This window comes from Ammospiza nelsoni, chromosome 21 (genome assembly GCF_027579445.1).
Source record: "Ammospiza nelsoni isolate bAmmNel1 chromosome 21, bAmmNel1.pri, whole genome shotgun sequence".
NCBI classification, from domain to species: domain Eukaryota; kingdom Metazoa; phylum Chordata; class Aves; order Passeriformes; family Passerellidae; genus Ammospiza; species Ammospiza nelsoni.
Genome location: NC_080653.1, coordinates 10,145,694 through 10,161,105, shown reverse-complemented (window position 1 = coordinate 10,161,105; position 15,412 = coordinate 10,145,694). Strand labels below are relative to the sequence as shown.

Sequence of the window (15,412 nt, the reverse complement as noted above, 5' to 3'; positions counted from 1 at the left end):
GTCAGCTCCTCCTGTGACAAAACACCAGCTCAGAATGAACTTGTCTGGATAAAATTAGTTTTCTGTGACTGCTGGGAGAGGAGGACAAAGGTTTTTCCTTCATCCTTTCCTTCTTTGCCCAGCCAGATATGGATTCCACAGGGAAAACAGCACTTGCCAGCACCCTCCCCATTAAAAAGATGTCACACAGCAAATCCATGTAAAAAAAACCTTCATCCACCTGTAGTCAAAAAAAAAAAAAAAAAAAAAAAAAAGAAGAAGATAAAAAGCATACAGGGAAGCCTATTAAACTTTCTGGGCTGGTTTTAGAGTTTAGAAATGTGGAGTTTCATAAATACCAGGTGTAACATCAACACCCTCTCCTCCAGGGACAGGGATCCCATTGCACAGGAGCAACACCCCAAAATCACAGCTGGACTCAATGATCTTAAAGGTCTCTTCCAACCTAAATGGTTCTATTATTCTATAAATGATTCCATGAAAAATCATTACTTCTGGAGATAGGAGGCTCTTTTTGATAGAGTTAAAAGTGGACTTGGTGATTTTCTTCCATAAAGCACCAAAATGAGATGGAATTTAAAAACACTGCAATGACAGAAAAACAAATTACCTGGGAACTGAGGTGGCTGTGGAAAATGCTTTGTGTGGGAGAAATTCATATGTAAATTGGATTTTTAAAGAAAGGAAATGTAGGATTTGCTGGTAGATGATGTGTACCTGTGGAAAAGGCAATGAAACCCCAGCTGGAGGCACAGCAGGGCCACAGTGACCCCAGCCAGGACACTTTTCCTTCCTGATCTCCTCCAAACTCCTCCTGAACAGACACAGCTCCTTCAAGACAACTGCTGAGAATGAGGACATGCAGTTTTCATTACAAGGTTTAAATGCATTTCCTAAAAATAACCTGCTGTTTGGGGCTTTCAGTATCAGAAATAAATCCATATACACCACTAAAAGCTGATTATAATTAGTCACACAAGTAAAATTATGAGTGTAATTAACTACAGCAATTAATTGAAATGCCTTTGGCACGTTATTTCCCTTCTTGCAGTTGAGTGCAATTTGCATTTAAAGTTATATCATAAAGGGTATAAGATGGTAATCAATTTGGGTTATTTTATTACCCTTTACCTATGAATATCTTCTGAAGCAATTTAGACATCCAGCACTGTTTTAATGATTATTGTTTCCCCATAATCCACTCCAAGCCATCTAAACTTTTCCCTGCCCTTCCTTTTTATTGCTTCACAAAAATATATTGGTTTCCATCGAATGGAATCACCTTTAGAAGGTCACCACCCTTACCCTCCCCACCAGGGCTGCTCCTTGTTCCCAGCACTGAGAGATCTTGATGGATGAGTTTGCAGATTGGGGGTGGTTATGAAGAATTTATGAGAGAGAAAGAAGGCAGAGAACTTTTACATTTTGCTGATGTTGAGATTAAACTCCAGATAAATCATAGACAATCCCTATCAAGAGTGCAGTATCTTTGTAAGCCTCCAGTCATTGGAGTTTGTGGTACACAAAGCTCTCAGCTTTACACAAAATGCTTTTCTTACAGGCAGTAAAACACAATGGCTCGTGTCCCGGAGCCCAGCAGCCACTGGGGAACGTGAGAATAATCATGGTAGAGAGCAGTGACCTCCCTGAGGAAAAGGAATTTAAGTCTTAAAAAGAGCAGGATAAAGACAAAAAAATCGACTGTGGAGGTGCTGAAGCTTCTCTGTGAAGCTGAGACCCTCTGTGACTGATGGTGCCCCACATTCCCTTTCTGCCAAACACATCTGAGGAGAGGAGGATTCACCTCTCATTTCCACCTCCTCAGGGACTTCCAGGGCTCCCAATCCTTGGCACAGCTCAGACATTTTGGGGAGGATTCACCTCCCTTGGCACAGCTCAGACATTTTGGGGAGGATTCACCTCTCATTTCCACCTCCTTAGGGAATTCCAGGGCTCCAAACCCTTGGTACAACTCAGATATTTTGGGCATTGGGACAGTCCCAGCAACGTGGAGAGAGCTCAGCCCACAAAAAAAAAAGCAGAAAGATTGCCAAGGTTCCATTTCCTCCAAGGGTTTTATAACCCCATTTTTAAACAATTTTTTTTTTTTTGATTGGCAGGAGCCCAGTGTCTTATCAAGCATTGCAAAAGGGCTTTGGTGTCACCTCACCCCCCTGGGCCACGTTCCTGCTGTCCCTTTGTTCGTGTGGCAGTGCCAGGCCATAAACGGGATGTTGGGGTTTATGATCCAACAGATAGGAGCGCACATGTGAAGGAACCCGATGGATTTATTCTAAAAAAAAAAAAAAAAAAAAAAAGGCCATTAAACTCTTAAAGCACAAACACTCCGATCACCCTTTGAAATCCGCTGCAATTCCCGCGGCAGCCGCGGGGCTGTGGCAGCGAAGGCCCGGTGGGACCGCGGGCAGTGCCCAGGCCGCGATTTCCAAATGCCTCAGGTAAAAAGTTCCCAAATGCCTCAGGTAAAGTTTATCACAGACCAAAACCCTGCCTGTGTGCTCCTGAGCAGAGCTCGGCAAGGATTCAGCCTTGGGACAGAGGTGAAAGCACAGGAGGAGCTCCCTCATGGACGCCGGGATTCAGCACCCCCTCACAGAGTTCGGTTCATTTACTACAGAAAACCAGCAAGATTTAGAACATGGCATTAATTTCCTCTTCTCCCATCCTTTACTCCTTTTCCCCCTTTTGTTTAAAAAAGAATCCCCAGCAATGACTGCTGGGACTCTCAGCTGCTCATAGGAGCAAACCAGGGTGGCAGCACAGGCTGGAACGCACAGCCAGGGAAGAACCAGGAGGAGGAAAATGCAAAGATTAGGTGGAAACAGCAATATTCTGAAAGAAAAATTTAATTAGGGCCCTACTAAAAGAAATAAAATCCCAGACAGGGCACAGCACAACTGCAGAAATTAAAGGTAATACAAGGGACCTTCCCACAACACACTGGGATTTTAGTGTTCCAAAAGGATTTGGGGAATCCTAAGCAGTAAAATTGCTGGGAAGTTTTTGGTACAGCTTGCAAAGGATTGTCAATATCAGTCAGCTGAGCTCCAGCAGGGAAATTATTGTGCCAAAGGCAGCTGAGAGGGATTGAAGGACTGGGAATGGTGCAGGTTGGTGTCCAGCTGACAGGACAGCACAGCCAGCCAAAATAAATCTGGCTCCTCTCTGCAAGCAGTCTTCCTCAAATGCCTTCCTTTGGAGTAATCTTTTATTTTAAGCAAAATACACAAACAAAAGAAAATAGTGTCAGTTTTACTATTGTACACATGAATCAAAAATATCCACTATAATAATCACCAAAATAAATTATTGTCCCGGTCTGGAATGGTGGGAAACTGCAGTTTTCCTTTCATTCAAGTGGAGGACATTTTATGGAAAGATATTCCTCAGGGATAACTGACATTTTCAAGGATTTGAGTAAGCGTTATCAGACATTAATTCATATTACGGCTATGCATATTAAATTTAGTACTGTGGGAAACAGAATAAGAGCCTGATGAGGATCTTAAATGGTCATTTTTATGCAAGAGAAATGAAGGATGACACTTCCAAAGAGGCAGAAGCACCTTAAAACTGCAGCTTTCAATGAAAAAGAAGTAGCAGATAGAATATATTTTGATATTTGGGTGACTGCACCCTTGTTCTTTAGGCAGGTAACTCCATGCAGCATTTCCCCAGTAAAGCACTTTCCAGCTGCATTTTAAGACAGAGAACCCAGCTAAGAAAACCCTTCCCTGTCCCCCTTTTCCCTCTTTCATTTTTTTTAAAGCACAAAGCAAAAGAAGTTTTGTTTAACGGGCTGCAGCAATCAGAGGGATCAGAGCTCAGGTTGCGGACGTGTCAGCTTTTCCACCACTGATCCAGTTCCCCTCAGCCATCCTGCATTTATTTTTAAAAGGTCATTAAGCAAGACACAAAAGGTGAAGTGCAACGTTACAGATTTATAACCTGGCTGGGCTCTGCCTGGAACACAGAGCTCAGGTACAGGAGGAGCCTCGTTGTGCTCTGCCACATCAAAGCCCGGCAGCCAAAGGCAGGGGAGGATACTCAGAAGGGAAATTCACATCTGTGTTCTATCCCCCTTTACCTCCCTTTAGTCATTCCTTAGTGTATTTTGTTTATTTGAACTCTACTCTTCCTCACACTCCACTTGGTTTTTGCTGTGTGGCAGCACCTGCCACTCTCATGGAAGCAAACCTCAAATTACAGCCAGAGGTTTGGGCCCAGTTAAATCAGTTAAACAAGAGATTTTGTGGTAAAAGCTGATCATTCTTCAGGCCACTCTCAATTCTTACTACTTGAAGTGCAGTTAGAGCAGCCAGATCTCTGGATTATGTTAAAATCCAAAGTTAATGTCTTTTTTAACTGAGCCAGTATCTGAACACATACACACTGAAAACAATCACCATCCCTCCTATAATTCATTCATAATCAGTTAAAGAAAAAAAAAAAAAAAAAGAAGGAATTGGAAGGAAAGGTAAGAAGTTTAAACACCCAGTGTGACATCCTTGCTCACATCTCGTGGCCAAGCTGCTCCTCTGATATGCTGCCAACTCTTCATCAAAAAGCTTCCACTCCAACTCTTTGTTACCAGTTAAATGCTGGGGCTGCCTGTGCTCAAAGAGTCTGTGGGCCCGGAGATTTATTCCCTGGCGTGTGTCTCTTAAACAGGAACATTTATATAATCAAACCTGCAGATAAAAAGGCACAGCCACATGGCAAGCAAACATTTCCAACATGTTAGCTCCTAAGCAAGGTCCCAAACACGAGCTCACAGCCAGTGTGCAGCTCCAGGGCCTTCCTGGGTGGAATTCCTGAGTGGAATCCTTCCCTGCCCTTCAAGGAGAGTTTGGGTACAACAGGAGTGGCTTTGATTTAAAGGGGTTTTTATTCCATATCAGAAGGAAAGCACCACAGAACAAAAATCCATCCACCTTTCAGTTCTGCTTGCTGGGGGCTCTCAGCACAAACCTCCAGCATTGAGCTGTGGTTGAAATCATCCCTGCACGAACTGCTGAGCCCAGAGCTCCAACTGCAGCCAGCTCAGCCCTGATCTCTGCAGTTCCCCCGGGCTGGTTTGGGCTGGGGCTGTGCCCCAGCTGTGTCCTGACAGTGCTGAACTGAGGGACATCATCACAGCCCACATTTAATGGCTCTGCCCCTGCCAGGTATTCCTAAATATTTGAGTCTGCATCACACTGGGGTATGATCATCCTGCCCCATTGCTGAGCCATTCCTCTCTCTCTTGGAATGCCAGGATGGTTTGGGTTGGAAGGGACATGAAACATCCTCATGCCACCCCTGCCATGGCAGGGACACCTCCCACCATCCCAGGCTGCTCCAAGCCCTGTCCAACCTGGCTTTGGGCACCTCCAGGGACCCAGGGGCAGCCTCAGCTGCTCTGGACAAGCCCTTGATGTGCTGTGCCCTCCCCAGGCAGCAGGGGACAGCTGTCACCCTGTCACCGAGCCCTGGAGGAGGGATCTGCCTCACAATGTCCGGGCTGAGCTCTGTAATCACCCGGTTCCTTGCATTGTCTCCCTACTCCAAACACCACAGCACAAACACCATTTGTAAGGGTTTTGATTTGCCTGTGCTGGTGTTGGATCCTTTTCTGGCCCAGCAGCAGTAGCAGCTTCCCTTTGTTTTCTCCAGCTCCCAACCAACACCCACGCTCCAGCTTTCCTGCAGCTTCTCCTTGGGATACCAAGGTTTATTTATAAGACACATAAATATTTTCCCCAACAAAATGCTGCGTTAGGTGAAGGCACAATTTCATTACATGCTAAACACACAGGAGATTTAATCTAAAACTCTGCTTTCTATATCACATTTCAGCAAAATTTAAACCAGATTACCCAGAGATGCAGCAATTCCTGGACAAACTTCTGTGGGATGTAAAAACTGAGCCAAACCTGTTGCCTCAAACCTTTTCATTGACTCCAAACATAGTATATAATCCACCACCTATTTGTTGGTTTAGTTCCTTCCTTCAACCTCAGTTTGACCAAAACCTCTCAAATTCACAGTGTAAAGACAATGTAATTTGCAAGGTACTTTGAGGGAATAGGAAGCTGGAGAAGAGTCAGAAAACACTTGGGATTTAATAGCTCTATGCAAAGTAATACCTCGGTAAGGGCCCCAGGAGCTGCCTGTGCTTTCCCCTGTTCAGGATCAGGGAAAAGCAGAGGATTTTAACCTCACACAGAGCTGAGAAACAACACTGAGAATGTTCACAGCTGTTCACAGACACTATTTTCAAAATCCAAAAGAAGTCATCACACACCACAGCTCTCTCAGCCACTTCATTTGGACTTTGCACCCAATAAAAATCTAACGGTGAAAAAAATTTCAGCAGCACTGAGATAAAAAAAATATCAGAGTACAGAGAGTCCTGCATGGCCAGCTCTCACAAACACTCTGACAAAGGCTCTGAAGCATCTGCTGCTGTTTATTTTTTTTTTGCAGGGCAGGGAAGTGCATGAACTCTGACCACCCAAAGCAGCTTGTGACCCACCTGGGGACATCTCTGTGCTCTCATCACGAGTTTTAAATGCACTGATAAAAGTTGGGTGAGGTTGTGTCTTCAGGTGTGTCTGAAATGACCCCAAATATAAATAAAACCTGGATTTTGCCACAAGATTTCCTTATTGGTTTTCTATGCTTACAACTCCCAGTGAAATTTAATTTCTTTCAAATCTAGAAGCATCCTTAATCTATTTTCTCCTTTGTGACTCATTTTGCTGAAGGGACCTTATCAAACATTGCTTTTCATTTTCACAAACAGGAAATCTTTTACACACGATCGAGGAAGCCAGAGCCTAGTCCCAAACAAAAGGCACAATCTCCCCAACTCCTGACAGGTTTTTATTTTCCTGAAACGATAAATCAGCAAGCATGGATGACTGCATTTTACTCACTTCTGGCTTCAATTTACAGGACCTGAGGGAAAAAGGGTAACAAAAGGCATAATTAATATAATTAATATCTACGTGGATGCTCTGGGCCCCAGGCCAGAGGCTGTGCCTGGAGCCCAGCACGTTCTCAGGACATGATCACAGATAAATCTGGGATATTTTGATGTTTAGATACAGGGAAAAGCAGGGATAGAGCCTCCTGTGGCAGCCCAGGGGAGGACAGGGAGCAGGGCTGGAACAGCAGCTCCAGAACGGATCCAACACTTGGATCAGGATGGAAAATGCCTTTGGGTTTGGGGTTCAGGGAAGGGAAGGGACAGTGGTCACTCCTGTGGTCAGCAGGGCCCTGCAGGGTTGGTGCTCCCATCCCTCCCCTCTCTCTGGGGGAATCAGAGGGTTTGGCACAAGAGGTGCTGTCCCTGCTGTCCCTTCCCCTCCCTCCCAGCAGAAGCACCAAAAGCCCCCCCAGGTTTGCAGAAGTTTGGCTGACCCAGCCCAAAAGCAGGACAGGTGCTTCCAGCACTGCCCACACACAAAGGGAGCAGGGAAACCACAGCAGAGCCCATTCCCCCCTGCTCAGTTCTAAGCCCTCCTGCAACACCTGCACAGTTCTGATCTGGGAATCAGAGGGATTCAGCAGCAGCACATGGCTGCAGCTTGGGCAGGGATGTGACACCTTCATCTCTCCAATGTCCCCTGCTGCACTAAATCAATAAAACTTTACCACTGACAGCAGCATGTATCAACATCCTTAGTAATTAGGGTGTTTCATCCTTTTAAATTCCCCTTTCAATACTTCAAAGTAACAGAGGGAAATCCATGACAGGAACTTCTTTATACTGAAATGAAATTTTCAACCTTGAAAATGCCCAAGTGACCCCAGTGGAGCCATGAGGTGACCACACCCGGTAAGAATGACCAAGAATGACCAGTGCTCTGAGAGTTATCACCAGGAAAGTGCCACCACCCAGTGCTGCACCAACCTCCCATCCCAGCCACAGATGGCTTCACTTCCAGACATGCTCTGGGGATGCTGCTGCACGCTAATCCTTGGGTAAATACCCACTGAGCATCTTCAGGGGCTGTAAAAAAAGAACAATGGTTCATTTCCAGCTAAAGAAGGCAGGTGATGCGTGCTCCTGACATCAGCCCTGTGCAGACTTTGGTCTGGTTGCCAGCTCAACCAGAGCCACTTCCTGCTAGGGGAAAAGTGAGTGCAGCAGGGCTGGGAGGGCAGCAGGGCTCTCCCACCCCTGCCTGCCCAGGGACACCTCAGGCACCAGGACTGCACGTCAGGTACCTGCAGATCCTGTCCGAAGACAGAGCAAAGCCTTCCTGTACCTGAGGGATCACTTCACTGCTGACATGGATTGTTTTCAAGTAATAAGTGTTATTATCATCAACAAAATACCCAACTTACCTTTCATAAACAATGAAGAAGCTGTAAAGAATTGCTGGATGCCTGCCCGTGCTTCAGCTTTTGGATTGACAAAGGCATTTAAGCTTCATAGAAGCAGCACAGACACTTCAAAGCAGGAAAACAGTTATTAAAAATTATCTGACAAGAAGTGACACTTCATCTGCATCCACAGTATTTAATTTGTTTGAATAATATAGTTACAGATAAACAGGTTCACTCCATATACAATTACCAATACCTTTGTTTTAATACAGCTCATATTCCAGTACATCAACACTATTTTATTTACAAGGCATTTATGTACATTAACATCTTTCTAAAGTCAGTGCATTGTCAATAAGTTTTATACAATAATTTACAAAGTGAATGTAGTTAATAGTTAACTTAATAAATTTACTACTAATTCTTGAATTAATTTAATTTAAAAAATTAATTACAACCAATGTAACAAACACAGAAGATCAAATAACATTAGTAGATTGTGCTACCTGCTTAAATAAAACATTTTAAAGTAAATCAGTTGAAAATCTTTCACTTTTCATGGAGTTTGCGGAGGGAGGAGTAGACAAGTGGGTGTTGAAAAAGCTTCTAACCTAGAAATTCACTAGTCATGTCTGCTTCTCTTTAGGCTCAATGTTCAGACCACTTTAAAGATAAAAGACCATAGAGGATAAGGAGCAACACCTGACAGGTAAGACAAGACTCATTTTGGAACAGATCTGCTGTCCCCAAAGAGGCACAACCTCCACGGGCTGGCAGGGCTCTGCCTGAGCAGACAGCCACACCAGCTGATAGCATTTCCTCCATGGATAAACCCCAGATCCTCCTGGAAATGATAAACTGCTGAAGGTTTGGCATTCTTGTCAAACACCCCAAAATGAATCCAAACATTAATGGCAGAGAACCATGTGAGTAACAGTTTTGTTAGTGAAGGTACAAAAATCTAGAGAACTGGGAAGATGATGCATGACAAAATTAATAAGCTGCTCAAGCTCAGCTGAAGAACAAAAGGCCAAAAGAGTGAAAATTTTATCTTCATTCAGATATGCAAACAATTTAACACTGAAAATGTTTAAAGAAATTCCTGCTCCAAAAAAACCAATTCTCTTTTTTTCCAGTCTCTGCTAAGACTCAGTCACACTTCCCTTCATGCAAGAAGCCCCTTGAATTACAGAGCATGTTGCAAGGGCATGGAAAGCAAGTCTGGTTTAATTGCAAGTATTTGCATAACCTGGTGTAACAAACAAACAAAAAGAAGATAATTTCAAAAGGCAATCAAATTTTTTGAAAACAAGAAACTGAGTTAGGAAACGAATAAAAAAAAAACCTCCATCCATGAATGCTACGACAGCTACCTGACAGCCACAGCTTCTTCCTTGGAAATACACAGTGGATACTCACAGCCATTCACTCCAGAGCCCTTACAACAACAACAACAAAACCAAACAAACGTGGCTTTCAATTGAATCAGATGCATTTTCAAAAGTGCAAATTTCAAAAGCAACACCAGTCATGAAACATAAGCTCAAGCAACTCTCCTTCCAAAAGCTGGGAACGTTCTGTGCAATGTGCACATTTTAAGACACCGTGAGTGTAATCACAACTACTCTCTCCAACCTGAAGTTTCTTCTTGAGGCAGCTCAAAAAAGTTTGAGCCAGCACTCTTCAGGCAGAAAAGCCATTCCTGAAACATGTTGATCTGCACAGCCAACACGTGGAGAAAACACAAGTATAATAAAACCATTCAAGTGTAGAAATTAATCTCCTCTCAAATGATGATTTGGTTGTGCTCCCAACATACAGAAAGAAAGCAACTGACACACATTAGTGGTGGCAAAACTGGAAACTTCTCTTCCCCATGGCAATAATTTGTTTCCATTTGTGCACTTTTCCTTCTCTTGCCTTCCCCGTTTTGCCAATAAAATGCAATAAAACTGCAGGAAAAAGGAGGTAGCAATATCATGTTGTCCAAAGACAACACTAGAAATTGTTTTTCCCCATTACCTTAAACCTAACCAGAGCCTCGGGGGGTGTTAGAACAGTTGGTAAACTCTACACTACTCTGTTTAGCTCTTATTTGGATGTTTAATTTAGCTCTTATTTGGTCCTAGTTGGCTTTTCTCAAACCATTGGATTTAAAGGCCAGTGGCAGTCTCAGATGTCCAACATCAGAAACGTTTCGAGCATGTAGTGAGAAAACAGAACAAAACAATACTACTGGATATTAACTGCTTAACCAGGGGCTCTTTTTGTGCTTTCAGCTCACAGGGGACGATGACAACCACAAGCTGCTCTCTGGCTCAGTCAGGGCCTCCCCAGGGGCACATCCCAGGGTTTCTCCCCCAGCCCAGCCCAGCCCAGGAGCTCAGGCTCACTGCAGCACACAGTACTTCTTGTAGTCGGACTCGAAGTCCTCGTCCATGCTGCTCGTGTCTGCCATCTTCTTGCCATCGATCTTGGGCAGGAACTGGGCATAGTCCACCCCCTGCTGCTCGTAGAACAGAATGTAGGCAGAGTCCGTGTCGATCTCGTCCGGGTGCAACTCCTGACACAGGGAAAACACCCACAAAAACCCCATGGGACAGCTGCTGCACTTCAGACACACACTGCTGCCCCAAAAAGGGTGTTTTTAACTGGGTGCAACAGAAGGAATCCCATGTTCTGTCTCCCCTCTTTGTTATCTCGCTCCATGAATTACTTGGGAACTCTGACAATTTTATGGTGATGAATGCAAATACTTAGAAGTGTCAGAGCTGAGTTATTCACCAACTGAATACAAACTGCTGCCATCATGGAAATGTATTCCTGGCTTTCCATTCTTAGTCATTTTTACATCTTTGTACAAAACAAGCATCTTCCCTTAACTGTGGGAGCAGCTGATGAACAGATGTTACCTTGGGAAAAAACCTCACGTACAATTTCAGCTAATAATTTTAATATTTATCTGGTGCAGCTTTGGAGATGCTCCTGATTTCAAACAGCAGCTCTCCACAAATGTTTGAGTTAGTGGAAGGTGTCCTTGCCCATAGCAGAGGAGTGGAATGGGATGAACTTTAAGGTTCCTTCCAATCCAAACCATTCTGTGATTCTAAAATTTCTTTAGCTAGAATTTCCGATTCTAAATTTATTCAGCTCTGGTTAATGAAGGCAAAAATTATTTGAAATAATTAGAATAATGATGTGAAATAATGAGGAAAAGAAGTGCTTTACCTTGCAGCTGCTGTCATTGTAGCAGTACCATTTGTTGTTCGGGTTTTTGGCATAAGTGACGTAATGACCCCCTCCCATAATTCCTGAATGGCACTGAGGAAAAGGAAGAAGAAAAGAAATCCTGGATCAAACATCCAGTAAATAATTCCCAAGTTCATTATCTGTGAATGAGCCATCATGATATCAGCTGGAGCTGACTAACTTTTGACACACATGCAAATTAGCAGACACATAATTCATCCCCAGTTTTACATCAACTTTACGGCGCTTTCGCCCTCCTTCCCTACAGTGTGCTGGCACAAACCCAAGGCAGGCATTTGGTCAGAGCAGCGTGCCAAGGAGGAGCAGCACCTACCGAGATTGCATATAGGTTGTAGATGGGGTTGACCCAGACGTCGTCTCTGTCTCTTTGGTCGTCGGCGGTGTCGTCCTCGCTGTGGTTGTCGCCCTGCCCGTTGCTGAGCGAGCTCTGCTCCCACAGGTACCCGTTGGCCAGAGCCCCCTCGCTGTCCTGCCCGGGGTACAGCTCGCTCTGGCTGCCCCCCAGGGCCTGCCCTTTAGTCAGGCCATCCCCCTGCTCGTGCTCAGCACCGTTCTCCCTGCTAGCAGCCAGGTTTTCCTTGCTGCTGGACAGTTTGTTTTTCCCCAGCTGGGGCAGCCGCAGGCGCCCTTTGCCTCTCCCCAAAGTCCTTGGGCTGCTGTTGGGGCTGCTGTTTTTACTTGAGGGGCAGCTGGCTCCACTTTTCCTCCCCAAGGATGGAGATGCTGGGACAGAAAGCACAGAGATGACTAAGATGAGTACAAACACAGTTTAGATTTCTTTTTAAAGTTATTTTTTTGAACAACCAAACATTTAACCCCGCTATTTCCCTGCAGCTCATGAGTAATATATAGAAATAAAACCCCATCTTTGTGCACACCTAAAAACTGCAATTATATTATTTTATGCAGAAGCACATGCCTCACTAATTCCAGCCCATTTACACAAGTACCAATATCTGTTGTCACTGAGCAACTTCTTAAATTTTTTTTCATTTTTTATGCTAAAGCTTCACTAAGGACCATTTCCAAGTGTAGTGCTTTGGCAAAAAAACCCCCAAACATTAACATTTTGTACATAACATTTTTCCCTTCCAAACACCAGCACAGAGTGGAATTTTCCCCAGTCATTCCCTACCTTTGACGTTATTGAGGACAGAAGTGTTTAGGGAGGATGGACTCCTGTTCAGTGTGTCCCCTTCTCCTGCTGTGCCAGTGCTCTGCACATCTGCTCTCCTGCTGTCCCCCTGGCCAGGCCGTGCTTCAGGAAGGCTCTCAACCTGCAGGGTGAGCTGCTTCCTTTGGAAATGACTCGGATCCCTTTGTACCAAAAAGGCACTTGGGTCAAAGTTTTCTCTGGGAAATTTAACAATTTTCTGGGATTTTATCCAGCGGCCGTTAACGAACTGAAATCTTTTCAGGTGGATGATCTAAGGGGAAACATGGTAGAGAAAATTATTAAAGGGGGGCAATGACACCCCAGTGAGTAATTTTATTGTTCAAAGAGAGTTTTTCCCAAAACATACACATTTTATCTAAGCTAGTAAAAATCATGCTCTGTGTGACAGTGTGGATTTTGGGATTGAGCTGGTAAAATATGAAACTAATATTTTCATGTGGAAATGATGGCAAAGGTTGCTTCAATTCAGTGATCAGCACTGTCTGTTTTGAATAAGCTACCAAATGTGAAAAATAAGAACTGCAGGTGTCCCACAACCAGAGAGGAGATCTTGTCACCATCTGAGCATGAGCTGTGTCAGAGCAGCTGACACTGAACACAAACCACCACCATTTCCTGCAAGGCAGCAGCTAAAAACATTCTGAAGGATTTGAGGTTTGCTTTATTTGCCTGCAAACTCAGTCAGTGCCCCACCTCAGAGTGTGAACAAAGCAAATCATCTTATTCACAGCAAGGCGACTTGGCAGATTTGGGGACAACGTGCTTTGGGTTTGCTGCTGAGGAGGAAAATGACACAAGATCCTACCAAAATAGGGGGAAGTCTCCAGAGATCCAGTTTCTTGGTGGCCAGACAGTGGGTCTTGCACTTGGAGCAGTAGTACATCTCATCCTCCCCCAGCTCCTCCTCGCTGGTGAAGGCTCTCAGGCAGCTGTCCAGGTTGATGGGCTCTGCCTGGGCTCGGCGGCTTTGCTCAACACTTTCATGTTCTTCCACAATCTGAAGGGAGAGAAAACTCTCTCTGACTTGGAAATGTAACACACACTGCTCAGAGGAGGGCTCTCCTCACAGTATCACAAATAACTTCACTGGGTTGTTCAGAATTAAAGATAAAAATGAGATGTGGTTAAGTTTTAGCAGGAATTTCATTTCAGCTATGAAGAGGCAGATAAAAATAATTCACTGTTCTTATACTTGGGCTCTGCTTATAAATTATCCATAAAGCACAACTTTATAGATAAAACTCACAAACTGGAACAGTTATTCCAGATTCACCCAGCTACAGGCTCACCTTCAGAGGAGTTTTGTTTGCTTAATGAGGAAATAGGTTTGCTCACATGCATAACTGTTTATAGTTACAGAAAGTTTGCCAAATTAAAATATTTTGTAATGTATTATGTTATATATTATTATATATCTTGACTAGCTTAAAAGCAACTCACGACAGACAGCAAATGCACTGCTGTGGTTCTTTAAAAGCTTCCCTTCCACACCATTAGAGCACATAAGAGGCCTAACATCAAGACATTGATTTATCCAGAATATGCTGTCCCATGATTGCTGCCTTTGGTTTGACAGGAAGGGACAAAAGCAGCATCACAGAACCCAAAGGGCTGCAGGGGGGGTGTTCAGGTGCTAGCAGAGAACAAAGGTTCCTGCTGGCACTTACCCGTTCCTGCGAGGTCTGGTAGCGCAGGTGCAGCGCGGTGGGGTCCCAGTCCACAGCAATGTAGGCATTGCCCACACAGGCCCTGTCCTCTGAGCACTCAATCCTGCAGCCACGGCAGAACCTGGGGCACAAATTGGCTGTGGTCAGTGCAGGCTCCAATCATTTCTACATTTCAGTTCTGCTCCTGTTTTGGCTCCTCTGCACCCTCCAAGCTCCAGGCCTCACCTTCAGTGTGAGACATTTTTATGCAGCAATGCTCAGGGTTATTTGTGTTTTTAATGCAAAACTTTACCAGAGTGAGAAAGGGAAGCAGCTGGGTGAGCTCCACCATCTGCCTGCACATGATCCACTGGAAGGTGTCCCTGCCCATGGAGGGGTTGGCATGGGATGATCTTTAAGGTCCATTCCATTATGACCCAGTGCTGACCAAACCCAACTACAACCCCAAAAACTCCACTGCTCTGTCTCCACAAGTCATTTTCACCATGATAAATAATTCTAAGAGCTATAAAACACTTTTTAAAAAATTAGTTTGTGGCCTGAATGCCTTCCAGCAAAGGTCTGGAATTTTCATTAGCAAGTCTTTGTTTATGGGAAATTCCAAGCATCCTTCCAGGGTGAGTTTCCCATTGCTCATTTTAGATCTTACCCTTCAAATGGCAAGGAACCCACAGGGGCAGATGAATTACATATAAAATTTGGGTTTGTGTGAATCCCCCCAAACCATGCAGGTCTGTGGACACCCAAGGCTGCACACAGACACAGAATATTGTAAGGGGTTAACAGGCTCTGGATAATCTCATTTCTGTCTCCTAATTTAAAGTTTCTGTGGCAGCAGAACTTTCAGCTCTGCAAGTCATAAAAGCTGTGCTGCAGAGCAAGCCTGCCTGGAGAGAGCTCTGGTGAAATTACATTCCAGATTCTTATTGTTTGATATTACCTCTGAAGTCTGAAATGT

General features: G+C 44.3%; 1 protein-coding gene across 6 annotated transcripts in view; it reads right to left on the bottom strand.

Annotated features, from left to right (window-relative positions):
• Positions 1-8,513: 8,513 nt before the first annotated feature.
• USP32 (ubiquitin specific peptidase 32) overlaps positions 8,514-15,412 on the bottom strand; it is a 63,206-nt gene continuing 56,307 nt past the window's right edge. For all 6 annotated transcript variants that reach the window (XM_059486858.1, XM_059486860.1, XM_059486859.1 and 3 more), the window contains exons 29-34: positions 14,455-14,575; positions 13,593-13,784; positions 12,746-13,037; positions 11,924-12,333; positions 11,569-11,661; positions 8,514-10,903 (exon numbers count right to left, since the gene is read on the bottom strand). In XM_059486858.1, the coding sequence (XP_059342841.1) occupies positions 10,730-10,903; positions 11,569-11,661; positions 11,924-12,333; positions 12,746-13,037; positions 13,593-13,784; positions 14,455-14,575 (1,282 nt within the window). In that variant the 3' untranslated portion in view covers positions 8,514-10,729. The remainder of the gene's footprint in view (positions 10,904-11,568; positions 11,662-11,923; positions 12,334-12,745; positions 13,038-13,592; positions 13,785-14,454; positions 14,576-15,412) is intronic.